At 35.1% G+C, this 12,247-nt stretch overlaps 1 protein-coding gene across 2 annotated transcripts in view; it reads right to left on the reverse strand.

Moving 5' to 3' along the window:
• The window catches only part of GPM6A (glycoprotein M6A), a 118,525-nt gene extending 116,506 nt beyond the window's left edge, over positions 1-2,019 (reverse strand). For both annotated transcript variants that reach the window (XM_013190331.3, XM_048047775.2), the window contains exon 1: positions 1,500-2,019. In XM_013190331.3, the coding sequence (XP_013045785.1) occupies positions 1,500-1,536 (37 nt within the window). In that variant the 5' untranslated portion in view covers positions 1,537-2,019. The remainder of the gene's footprint in view (positions 1-1,499) is intronic.
• Positions 2,020-12,247: the final 10,228 nt, after the last annotated feature.

Raw genomic sequence — 12,247 nt, forward strand, 5'->3', positions numbered from 1 at the left:
GAATTTTGCATTTCACACTGTTTATTCAGGCAATAACAATGAAACATTTTGATTCAGTGATCAAACAGTTGGATTTACTTGTTCTAAAGAGAAAAAAAAGTCAGACAAAAAAAAAAAGCATATCTTCAATTTCTAAATGAAAACCTAAGTAATTCAAACATGTAATGAAAGCACTGATTTTATATGCATAAAAGCCTTATTTTCCCATTATTTCTGCTATTTGCAAATAAAATTTAACTGAAGGAACTGCTGAAATCACCTGCAGATACTAATCTATTTATATATAAGTATGCATACACCAAGGATGCAGATCTATCTTCCCTTGGTCTTCTCTTTATATGTACCGTGCATCTAGACAAAATTAAGAACATAAGCAATCCAAAGCTGTATTCTGTCTAAATGGGTCACTTATAATGAGAAAGCATGACATTTACATGTAGCAAGCAGATTGATCAGGGAGCAGAAAACAGAATATGTCATCAGCTCAGAAAAATATGCCTTTGCAGGCAATTTATATTAACCAACTTGGTGAGTTCCTAAATCCTCCTCAGAAATGGAAATAAATGCAAAATGAAGAGCATACATGATTTAATGTGGCAAATATTCATCAGGATTACTCTTTGTGCTTGCACTAGAGTGAAAGGAGAAAAAAAGACTTGATTCCTTTGACTGTAATGCTGCTTGTACAGAATAGCATTTAAGTGTAGGGACATTGTGAACACTGTTTTTCAGAGATTCACAAATTAATAAACAATCAGCAATAATCTTAAATTGCATCTTTAAGTGCTAACACATCCTCCTGTGTTCAGTTATTATCAACTTGACTAGAAACCTTAGAACAGAAATGCTCTGAACGTGCTATGTACATCTTGATAAAGCAATTTCAGCTGCACTGTGCAAAATGAAATTCAACAAGATCCAAATCTGTACAATGTAAATAGCAAGGCTGCTTCAACACATAGCAAAGCAAAAGTGGAAAAAATGCAGAGAGAAATATCAGTACTGCCTAAATATATACAATATATACCCCATGTCTTTGTTCAGACTGGATTCTCATTCAAGGTGTAAATACTGGTTATATTGTTAGATATTCAACAGCAACTAGCTCCAAATATTGTGTGAGTAGCTCTCTCATAGTTCACACTAGGCTCCCTTGACCCAGCCAGACAAGCGTGAAAACATGAAATAAATGAAGGTTAACAAAAACTGGTCTGGCAAGCAGTCTGCACTAAATGCTTGAAAAATTATAAGTATAAATGTGAAATTCGATGTTTAGATCTGTTTAATATTAAATATAAGATGACAATCACTATATTAATGCTAGGTGCTACTGCAGAGAGATAAATGAACATAAGTGATACAGGGGAAAAAAAAAAAAGTAACCTTTCCCCATCTGTCACATAAGGATATTCACTAACCTTATAGCATGCTGCTAAAGCAAACAAGGAACTGCAAAATAATTATCTCCTCACAAACAGAAAGCAATTTTATCACAATACCTTTCTGTGTTTGTCCCTCTTCCATATTCTCTTCCATGGCTACCTTTCTTCACTAGAAACAGCTACACAGAATTAATCAAAAGCTTCAGTCAGATGTAGGAAAAAGTGTGGATTTTTTTTTTCCCTGGGAAGCTCCAACAGCAGAGGCTTAGGCAAGTCCTCAGAGCTTAGCTAAGGCTCCCTCACTCTCCTTGTTTGCTTGGAGACGGGCTGTCAAGTGTAATTTCATTCAAATTACTCTTCCGTGAAGATTATCAATTTTTCTTCTCAAAGCTGCCCATTGTGTACCACTGTAAGCAGGTATTCAAATGAACAGCCTGTGAATTTTGGGAGGAAATTTGGTCTGAGCCCTTATGGCAATGACACCGATTCGTAAACCTCACTTTGCATATAAAATGGAGAAAAGAGATTGAGGTTTGTATTGAAATCTGTGTTTTAAATTGGAAACAGGCTGTACTGAGAACAGATGGAGGGGTGTCCTCTTAACGTGAAGCAGACCACTAACCCATAATTCCCCCTATTTGCTACAGAAGTGGGAAAGCCCAGATGCCTGTGGGTTCTTTATGCTGTATTACTTGTCTGTCTTTCTCTCTCTCCCTCCCTCCCTCTCCCCTCCCATATCAGCACATTTAAGAATAATATGACTCTTCATTTCCCCCCTTCTCACATATTGATATCATCTGGAACTAACAACAAATATACACTATTACACGTATTTTTTAATATCCTAGAAAACCTCTGTATAAGACTATCATTTTGTATGCATGTGTGTGTTTATACACACATGCAAGCACAATTTAATACATGATATTAATCACTGCAAATTATATGCACCCTATATATTATTTGTCATCAATGTTGCAATAAAAAGGAATTCAGGGGTGGCTCAGATTTAAAAGAACGCTTGCACCAATTCTTTCTGTGATTGCTAATATCCAAAATTATCTGTACACTTCAATTCCCTGTTAAAAAATTGGACCTTCTTAAAATAGTGAAGCATCACATGTGTGAGTGTACATGAGGAAGCACACACAAACATGCACACTTAGGAAAAGCATAGGTTAAATACACTGTGAGGGCACCTACTCATTTGGGGAGCTCTGCAGTCTTATTTGGAATGCAAATTGGACACTGCAGTCTAGCAATAAATTAGCATTTTTGTACCTTAGTCTACGGGTAATGTAACATTTTTAAAGTCTCATCATTTCACCAAAACTGCAATGAGAACACAAATTAACTTTTTCTGTAGAATTTGCACTTCTCAGCCTTCTGGGGAAAAATGTGATTAAAACTTACCCACAAATAAAAGCTACTATGGCTGAAAATTCCTGTTTACATATAAATGATAACTTTCTCATTCATTTACTTCATGCTTCCTAAATAGAAGGAAGCAATAGGTCAATCTATGTCACTAAACAAAAAAAAAAAAGGTTTTGGATAAATTTTATATATAAACCTGTTAAAAATGATTCATACCAGAATAATTTCTATATATTATGTTACATTTCTATATATAAATTAAATAATTGAATACGTAGTTATTTAGTTAGCCAGTGCATTTTCTACCCCTCTTTTCCCCTCTTAACTGACCTTTCTAGGCTTCTATTTTCTGGAATAATTGAAGAACAATGATCAGTAGTTTTAGCACTCAGATCTAATTGATTGTCTCAAACTCAACACATTGAGACTGCCTATACACATGGAATTGCTCTGACATCATAGCATCTCAGTGTCTTCCCCCTTTCTAGGAATAATTTGTTCATTCACATTTTAAAAATATATATATTTATTTTAAAAGAGAAGATCTGTGCAAGTCTCCCCTGCTGTAGAAGTGACATTTACCTCAATCTCTCCAGCCCCTCACCTCCCTCTGGGGAAAAAAAAAAAAAAAGTATATATAAGTAGTATACATATATATATAAAATATATATATATATATATAAGATCATATGTGTATATATATATATGATCTGACAGAATCCTGGGTTTGGAAAAAATGTGAAGGAATTTTGTACAGAAACAAAGAGGAATGGAGGAACTTGTCACCAGGAGAGAACAAGTCTAGAAGACGACATACCTTTTATTCCCCCTCTGCACTGCATTCTTTTAATCCCATACACATGCAAAACACAAACAAACAGTCACTAGCTTAAACATTGTTACTGGTACTTTTTCATGCATTTTCTTACATAAATATTAGTAAGTCTTCATATTTACAAAAAGTCTGGAGAATATTTTGATTAGGCTGGTACTTTCTTCTAAAGTTTGTTTCCTGTTGGTAGTACCAAATATTGAGATAACCAACATCTTTAACAGGGATGTTTGCAATAACTGAATCTATAGGTTGCTTATGACACCAAATAGCCTTGTTCCTTTACACAATTGTACAATGATTTATTGTTTAAATTTTAAAAGCATCCAAAATAGAAAATAGGCTAGAAAGACAAAATTGGAAGAGGATACGACTTATCTGTATAATCATGAGTGACATAGGAAGGGCAAATAAGAAAAACTTGTTTCCCAATTAGTTCAGTAAAGGGAGAGGGCTGAAAAAAAAAAAAAGGGGGGAGGCTTAGAAGAAAAGAAAGGTGTAGTAACACAGTGTGTAGTTAAACTGTGGACATTGTTGCAGCAGGGTACAGTGGAAAAAAAAGAGAAATGAGAATCTGGATCACATAAAAAATTCACAGATCTGAAGATGGCACCTCTGGATCAGGAGACCCCTGAGGTGCTAACTATTGGATGGTAGAGAAATATTTTGTAGAATATTTTTTTTTCCCTGTACTGCTTCCAGGAATATCTGCATTGGAACACAAAAAGATGAGATGTTGGGTTAAGTGAATCCTTGATCTAGTTCCTGTATTCATTTTCATATCAGGTTCACACACACCTTGATTTTTATGATGGGATTTTTAACTTCCTAAAAAGACTGCATTTATGTATCAAAAGTTAAGCTGAAATCACAGTGACTGGTGAAGCAAAACTCAGCGCTGTCAAATAATGGCTTTGAGGTGTGTGTTTTTTTCCCCCCTTGCAATGGTCAATTTTTCTGTGCATATATTATTATAATAAAGGCACTAAGAGCTCCACCTGGTAAAGATCAAATCCTCCAAACTACAGGAGTGTTGAAGCTCCTTCTTAAGAGGACTCTGGTAAGTTTCAGGTGTTATTAACTGCCATCCATACAGAGAGAGAGATTTTATATCAGCTTCCTTCACATTTAGCTGCATTTTATTGACATACTCATTGTACAACAGAAGTCTGTCTTTCTAGACATGTAAGAACTGTTCTGAGAACCTTTGCAGGTGAAATTACGACTAGGTGTTAATCCTAAATCAAACAACAGAAGAGTTCTGCAAGCATTAAAAGTAACAACAAAAAACAGAAAATGCTAAATTTATGCGACTAAGGTATAGCAACAGAGACTTCCTTCCATTCTTCATTGTATTGTGAAAAATGGTTGCCACCAGTGACGTACAAGCTATATTAAAACCATAACCAGAAACCACCCAGAGCTGCTAGCCTCCTCTTGCTGGGCATGCTTCTGGTGTGGAAAGAAGTTATTTGGGTAGGAACTACAGATGACTGCCTAAAATTCCCTCCTAATATGAGATGAGATTACTGGTGCAAGTGATCATTGGACAGCCATGCCATTTGTAAGCAGCAAAGCAAGACAGAACATCCAACTGTATAATGAGACTAAATAAACAGTTAATCAAGAGAATAATTGGAAGCTGATGACATTAACAGATCCCCTGGTATCCATTATGATATTATGAAATGTGGTTGAGCACTTACAGCTTTAAACAGCATGACAAGACACCTGACTTTTACTCCCAGTTTTATATGGCCTACAAATCAGTTTACCGCTCCGTTCCTCAATCCTATTGATTTCCAACTACATAATAAGAATAATGCTGTGGTGCGATGATGTCTTGATCAACACATGAAAATATTATTTAAAAAGCATAATGTTATTTATGTTGCTAATACCACTACCTCAATAACTGAGAAAGAAAAAACAAAAGCCAGCTAGAGTTACCCCAACTGCATTGCAGCACTTTGCCCATGACCGCATGAGCAAGTTGAGAAGTTTAGCTGGATGGATCTGGGGAGAAAAGCAATACCAACCAGTTCTGCCCATTTCAGGGGAACTAACTTCAGACTAACTCCAGTCTGGTCCCGTGGATTCATTGCCCCTAAGGGGTGAGGAGGCATTAAGTACGCTCCTGAAAAGCGTGCTGTATTTTATTATATGAAAAACAATCCAATTTATGGTCTCAGAGGACATTCCATGATACGAGCCCAAATATAGCAGGTGGGGAAAATTGGGGCTTTCATTTTAAAAGCTCACTCCTGATGTGAATCAAAACACTAACATAGATACACATGTAGTAATTATTTTATGAAAATTAGGCATCAGCTTAGGGAAATCTGTGAAAGTCTCACAGAATAATTAAAATTGGATGATCAAATTTGTTATTTAGAGTGTGCCACAATTAATATTCCTATTTTTGTATTCAAAATATTAATATAACTATAAAATGCTTTAACGAGAGATTTCATCTTTGGATACCCAACAGAGCAGATTTAGTGGAAGCACTGAAAAACTTTGTCCAATTTCCAAAAAGATTTGTCCAATTACACATTCTAGAATGCCAGTTTCTTATCTACAACTTCACAATGTACTTGTCAAATAAATAGCACACAGTCCTTCCCAGAGTTTAACTCATGCCAGACATTCATGCAAGTGTCTGGGGAAAGGAGAAATACTTAATGATATGACAAATTATCAGAATTAGTAGGGAAATGGTATGTTAACAGAGAAAGGAAGGAAGCAGAAGGTAAAAATGTAACTTTGGTTGAATGTTGTTGATCATCCCAGTTATGGTATTGTGTATAGCTCTATTAATCCCCCAAAAATTATTTTTATGAAATGAAAACATATTCATCCAAAGGAAAAGAGTAGCAATTTAAATCAGGCCATTATCAAAGAAATATAATCTAAGGACGTTTCAGAACAGGCCTTCACTTGATACAAGTCCATTGCTACTGAAAGAAATATTCAGGTTCTGACTAGTATCAATCACTGACTGCTAAACAGAGAGAAAAAAGAAGTGACATTCAAATGCAGAATACCATAAAAGAGGTTAAAGAGGTTATTATATTCATATTTTGCTCAAGTCTGGATTTTACAACTGACAGCCTAATGGACATCCTTTAACATCCTTATTCTCATTTCCTTTTAAATCTTTCTTTAACCTAATACTTCTAGCAGCAGGGATTTTATTGAAGGCTAGGGTATGAATGGGATGTCCTTGCATGTAGCTTTATTATGTTCGAAACTAATAGATATTAACATAATTATCATGTTCAAAAAAAAATAAAATAACCCATTTGAGAAGATTTCATCTGGTTGAAAAAAAAAAATTCTTCAGTAAGAAACTCTTTCACCACTGTTTGTGACACCCTACCTTAAAACACAATAGCTAAGAATTTGTTTCTCTCAGTACTTAAATCTTTTCTATATGCTTTATTAATCAAGAGGAGAATTATACTAAAAGACTGATTAATAGGACCTTTGAATCAGTCTTAATATACTTCTGATTATTATCTGTAACTATTAATAGTATTAACTATATCTTAAAACCTTCACTTTTGACTATATCTGTTCCATGACTATTATTAGTAAGGTTTTATTATTGGAAATAAGCAAAAATTTCCAATTTAAAGAGTTAACACTGCTAATACCATCCCCAAAAATTCTTAAGAGCTTGACTCACTTTGTTAGATAAAAATAAGAATATGATGCCTTTTTTAATAGGCCAAGTGTGAAGTAATACCTTTAGGAACAAGAATAGTTAGCCACATTTCTGAAGGATACTGTTATTCAAACCATAAACTCTGAAAAGATGCTGACATAGGAGAGATTGATGGAGGACAGAACATGAATGCGGGACAGCAAAATTCAGGGACACCCCACCACTACCACCACTTTTAAACATAAGGCACTCTAAATTGCTAGATTTTCCAACACAGGCACTCTAAATCGGAATTATACTTGAACTGAACATACGAGTACATTCACAGCCCAACAGCAGCTGGCTGTTGGCATCACCTTTCAAAACTGAAGGCCATGCTATAAGTACAGCGTTGTGATCCTTCAAGAGAGCTCTTTCCCTCAAAACAGTATTGTGTGTATTGGATGTTCAAAGAACATTTCACAAGGTAGCATACACGCACATTCTAGTTGACCCTGCTTATATCAGGAAACTTGAACTACACAGTCTCCAGAAGTCTTCACCCACCCCAGCCATACTGTAATTCTATTCTATTATCCCCTACTGAATATTATTGAAATATTCCATACAGTTTTTGGTGTCAGCAATGCAAAGATGCTTCTATAAAAACTGGAGATACTTTCAAAAATGGTCACGCACATGGTTACGTAAAACATCCTTTCACTTTTTAAACCTCAAAGTAATTAGTCTGGTAAATTTAACAAAAAGGTTAAGGAGCATCTACATTACAATCAAAGTATCTGCAGGGAAAGATCTAATTGAAAGCTGTTCATGTTAGTCAATACTGCTGGAATTTGAAAGACAGATTCATAACAAATTATATTTTTTTTTTCTTTAAAACACTAGAGAAATTTGTGAAGATTTATTTGTTTTTATTATTATCATCATTATTTTTGGTGATAAAGGATCCAATCAAGATCTAATATTTTCCTAGTTATATTAGAGTTTAATTCGATCATAGGAATTCTCTGATTGATTCCTGCATTATGCAGAATTTTGGACTAGATGACCACACTAGTCCCTTCTGGCCTTTTAATCATTAAATTAATTAAAGTTGTAATGATGTTTGCTGAGAGATTTCATATCTTAATGTGCTGAGGAGCTCTGAGATTCCCTTGACTTCTGTGGTTTATGTACACCAAAGTCCACATTGACACAACTTCAAAATCTACATTTTGATGTACGTAAGAGTTAGTTACCACCAACAATTTTGCTTTGTGTTCCCTTCCCAACGATCTTTAGGTGCATGTTGTTGACACACTGTGATGAAAGATATTTGTCCGCATGTAACAGCTTGTATTTCTCTGGGTGCCACTGTTCCATTAGTGGTATCAGTCTATTAAAGAATTCAAGCACCCGTTTGCCTCTGTAAAGTTCCTCTCTTGTGTTCAAAGTCTGAGGCTTCTGAAAGGACTTTTTGATGCTTTCAAATGGTTGGACTTGGTCAAACATGGCTTGACAAGGACTACATTTCTCTCATAAGTTAGGAGCTGAGAAGACAGCTGGGCACAGAAGAGTGTGCAACACACAAAACACACAACTAAAATAGCAAGAATGAATAAACAGGGAAGGAAAGAACAAGAAACAAGATACAAATGCACGGACAAATGTGTCTGTCTTCAGACAGACATAATTTCTTGCTTCTGCTTATCAGAAAGAGAAGTTTGATGCTTCCCTTTGAGAAAACATAGGAAATACTGCTTCACAGGGAAAGATATCATCACATCTTTCCAGCTGAATTCATGCTCCTTCACTTCCATCACTATTTGGTGTGTGCAAGTGTAAGCAACAAAATTCAAGTTAGCACTAAAACATAATTCTTCTTTAAACCTTATCTTAAGGCTAGCTCTTTGTTACCCACATCCTACCTACAAGATTCAAATGGAAGAGTTTATTTACACTTAGTGATTGGGGAGCATATGCTGTTAAATATATATATATATATTAATTTAAATGACTCAGACTTGTGACTCAACCTCATGACCTACAAAAAGCAAAAGATAAATCTACATAAATTTGTGATCCACTGCTTTTTGTGATGTACTGCTTTTACCTTTGTCTTCCTAGCTTTATGCTCATCCATTCCTTTTGCTTTACACTTCAGGTTCTACTCTTTCTCCACATGAACCACAATGCAGACGAGATAGCCAAACTTCTGCACACATGAAACAGACAAACCACAAAACCAACAGACTAAGCTACCCAATAGAATACCTGCAGTACCCTGGACAGTTGAAGTTATCTCTGTCATTCTACAAGTTGTAGTTTAGACACTGTGTTTGTTCACATATTATTTGTCACAAAAACCGTCTTTATAAACCTTTGCAGTAAAGAATTCTGACATCACAAGACATAAGAATAATAACAAGGAATTACCAGTGCTTGGCTTTTCACGTACTGGAGTAAAAAGTCGTGACATAACATGAATGCAAAATATAACTATGAATGATACCATGATACCGCCAGATTTTAAATCAGAAGTCCATAGGGAAAAAAGAAAAAAAAATCTTCCATGCAGTCGAAGTTACTTTTTTTCCCCTCAACAGATGCTCAGAAAACACAGAAATGAAAAAAATTTATATCTCAAAACATGTTCTAACTGTTGCTTTTTAGAAACTAAAATATATAGTGACACATTTGAAAAGAAATAATACAATCAATTCTGAGACTTTGTCTACTATATAGTCATGATTTTCCTCAGGAAAAGAGCAGCACATTATGGCTTCTAATGAACCACATGGAAACACTAATGAAAATTATGCATCTAAGACCATCCACATGTCACAAGTGCGTGGGAGGCACAGGCAGGGTGCTGAGGATGTCATTTTGCTTCAGAGAGTTGTCATGTCAGCTAATACAGTATTTTATAGAAGATTCAGCCGGGCTTTATGCAATATAAGTTAGAGAATGAAAAAGTAGTAATAATACAGCAAACAAGATGTCCTTGCAGAGGCAGTAAATATTTGGTTGCTAACGAGTTCAGATGCGCAACTGCAGACTCTTTACTTCAAGGTCTGGCTAAGGAGCAACTACAGTAGATTCTTTGTGTAGGTGCCAGCTACATTTTCGCTACCACTGGCCTTCCCTCCAACTGCATCCATTTCATCCAAGAGCTGAAGGGAATAAGAAAAACAGCCAAAAAGTGTGGGGGGGGAGATTAACAGTAATGTGAAGAAAGAGAAACAAAAGCCTGCTGGGTGAGTCCTCCCACTGGCACAGAAAGCTCAAGGTTTTTGGACAATTGTGAAGCTGACAAAAATTCTAGATGTTGAATGCTTTATTTCAAGATCAAGTTTAGTTGCCTGTGTATAGTTGTTAAAACTGGAGAGATCACAAATCAGTGATTTGCAAAATAATGCAAGTTGAACAGTGCTTATAACAATTTACCAGCAAGCTTTTTACTCCTTAGTATATCCTCTAATGAGCAATGCATCACTCTCTCTGATAGTCTATACGTGACAAACGAAAGCAGTCTTAAACAGACATCATTGTCATTCTCTTAAAGTAACTGTCATGACAAAACTAAATAAAAACGAAACAACTTTCTTAAGAAAGTGATAGACATTCACAAGTTGCAATCTGTTTTTTCCTGTGTTAGAAGAGAGAGAGGACCCATACATAAAACATTCATACACATATGCATGTAGGTATATACATATGTATATGAATATATGTATACATTTTATGTATCTGAACAGAACTTCATAGGCATTTTCTATGTATACGCAGATGTATATATATGTATATAGATACACAAATATATAAGCCACACACACTCCTGCGTAGTTCTGTTTAGCTGCAAAGTATTCAACAAGTTAGACTTTTTGGCAATATGGATGCCCAGCAACAAACAAAAGGCGTATAAATTGTGTCCTAGCAGACCATACAGTATGTGAAGTGCTGCACTACATCTCTCACCCCACCCCTTTATCATTCCTAGAAAATCAGAGAAAGATTTAGAAACCATAACTAAAATGGACCGTGCATTCACAGGCTACAAAAGAACAGTTTATAAATATCTTCCATGAGCACTGATTTAATGATGCTGGTTCAGCAAACTCTCCGAATCCTCTAATCCCTTTTTTAATCTCTGTTATATATTTAGTGCCTTTGAAAGGATTGAAGTAGCATACAATATCCTTATTACACAGCAACACTATAACAGCACAGCTTGGGGGAAAAAGAAATATTCAGAAAACATTTCTGAAGTGGTATATTTTAGGTGGTATTCAAGGTAGGATTCCTTTACAAACTCTAATTGCAATTGGTTAACACAACATGATTAGAGGATCTTCCTAATCTGGAAAACTAAATCACATAAATGGATTGCAGATCAGTTTTCAGACAACCAAAAAAGAAAAAGATCCCGTGAAGAGAGTAAAAGCAGGTGATCAACAACAAAACAAACAAACAAACAAACCAACAAACCACGTCAAAACAAAATATATTTTCTGAACCATCTCCTTTCCTGAGAAAATACTAAAATATTTTAGATATCAGATACCTCTATGACTTCCTTGCACCTATTAAACTGTAGTATTTTAACAAGGGAGAAGTTATAATCTCTTCTAGAAATTTGGCCAAATAAAATATAATAAAAATATGTTTCCTTAAATCCTTGGATAAATACAATAATTTTAAATCCAACACTTATTTTTATTACAGACTAAAGAAGTTTTTCTAGCCTGTCTCTCAAATTATGGTCCAAAGTACAATTAAAAAAGAAAATTCTGGCTGAACAAAACCAGATTTTTTTTAGTTGTCATTATGCTCGTGACATCTATCCTACTAGCATAAAACCAAGTGATTTTGTTTTTCCATCAAGGCTTCAGATGTGGGTCACAGTAATTTGATCACTATTTCCTAAATCAAGCAATACATTGTAAATATGAAGATTCTTTAAGTCTTCCTGAATTTGTCTTTTAGATAAACAGAATGCCTATCCAA

The sequence above is a fragment of the Anser cygnoides genome, chromosome 4 (assembly GCF_040182565.1).
Source record: "Anser cygnoides isolate HZ-2024a breed goose chromosome 4, Taihu_goose_T2T_genome, whole genome shotgun sequence".
In the NCBI taxonomy this organism is placed as follows: Eukaryota; Metazoa; Chordata; class Aves; order Anseriformes; family Anatidae; genus Anser; species Anser cygnoides.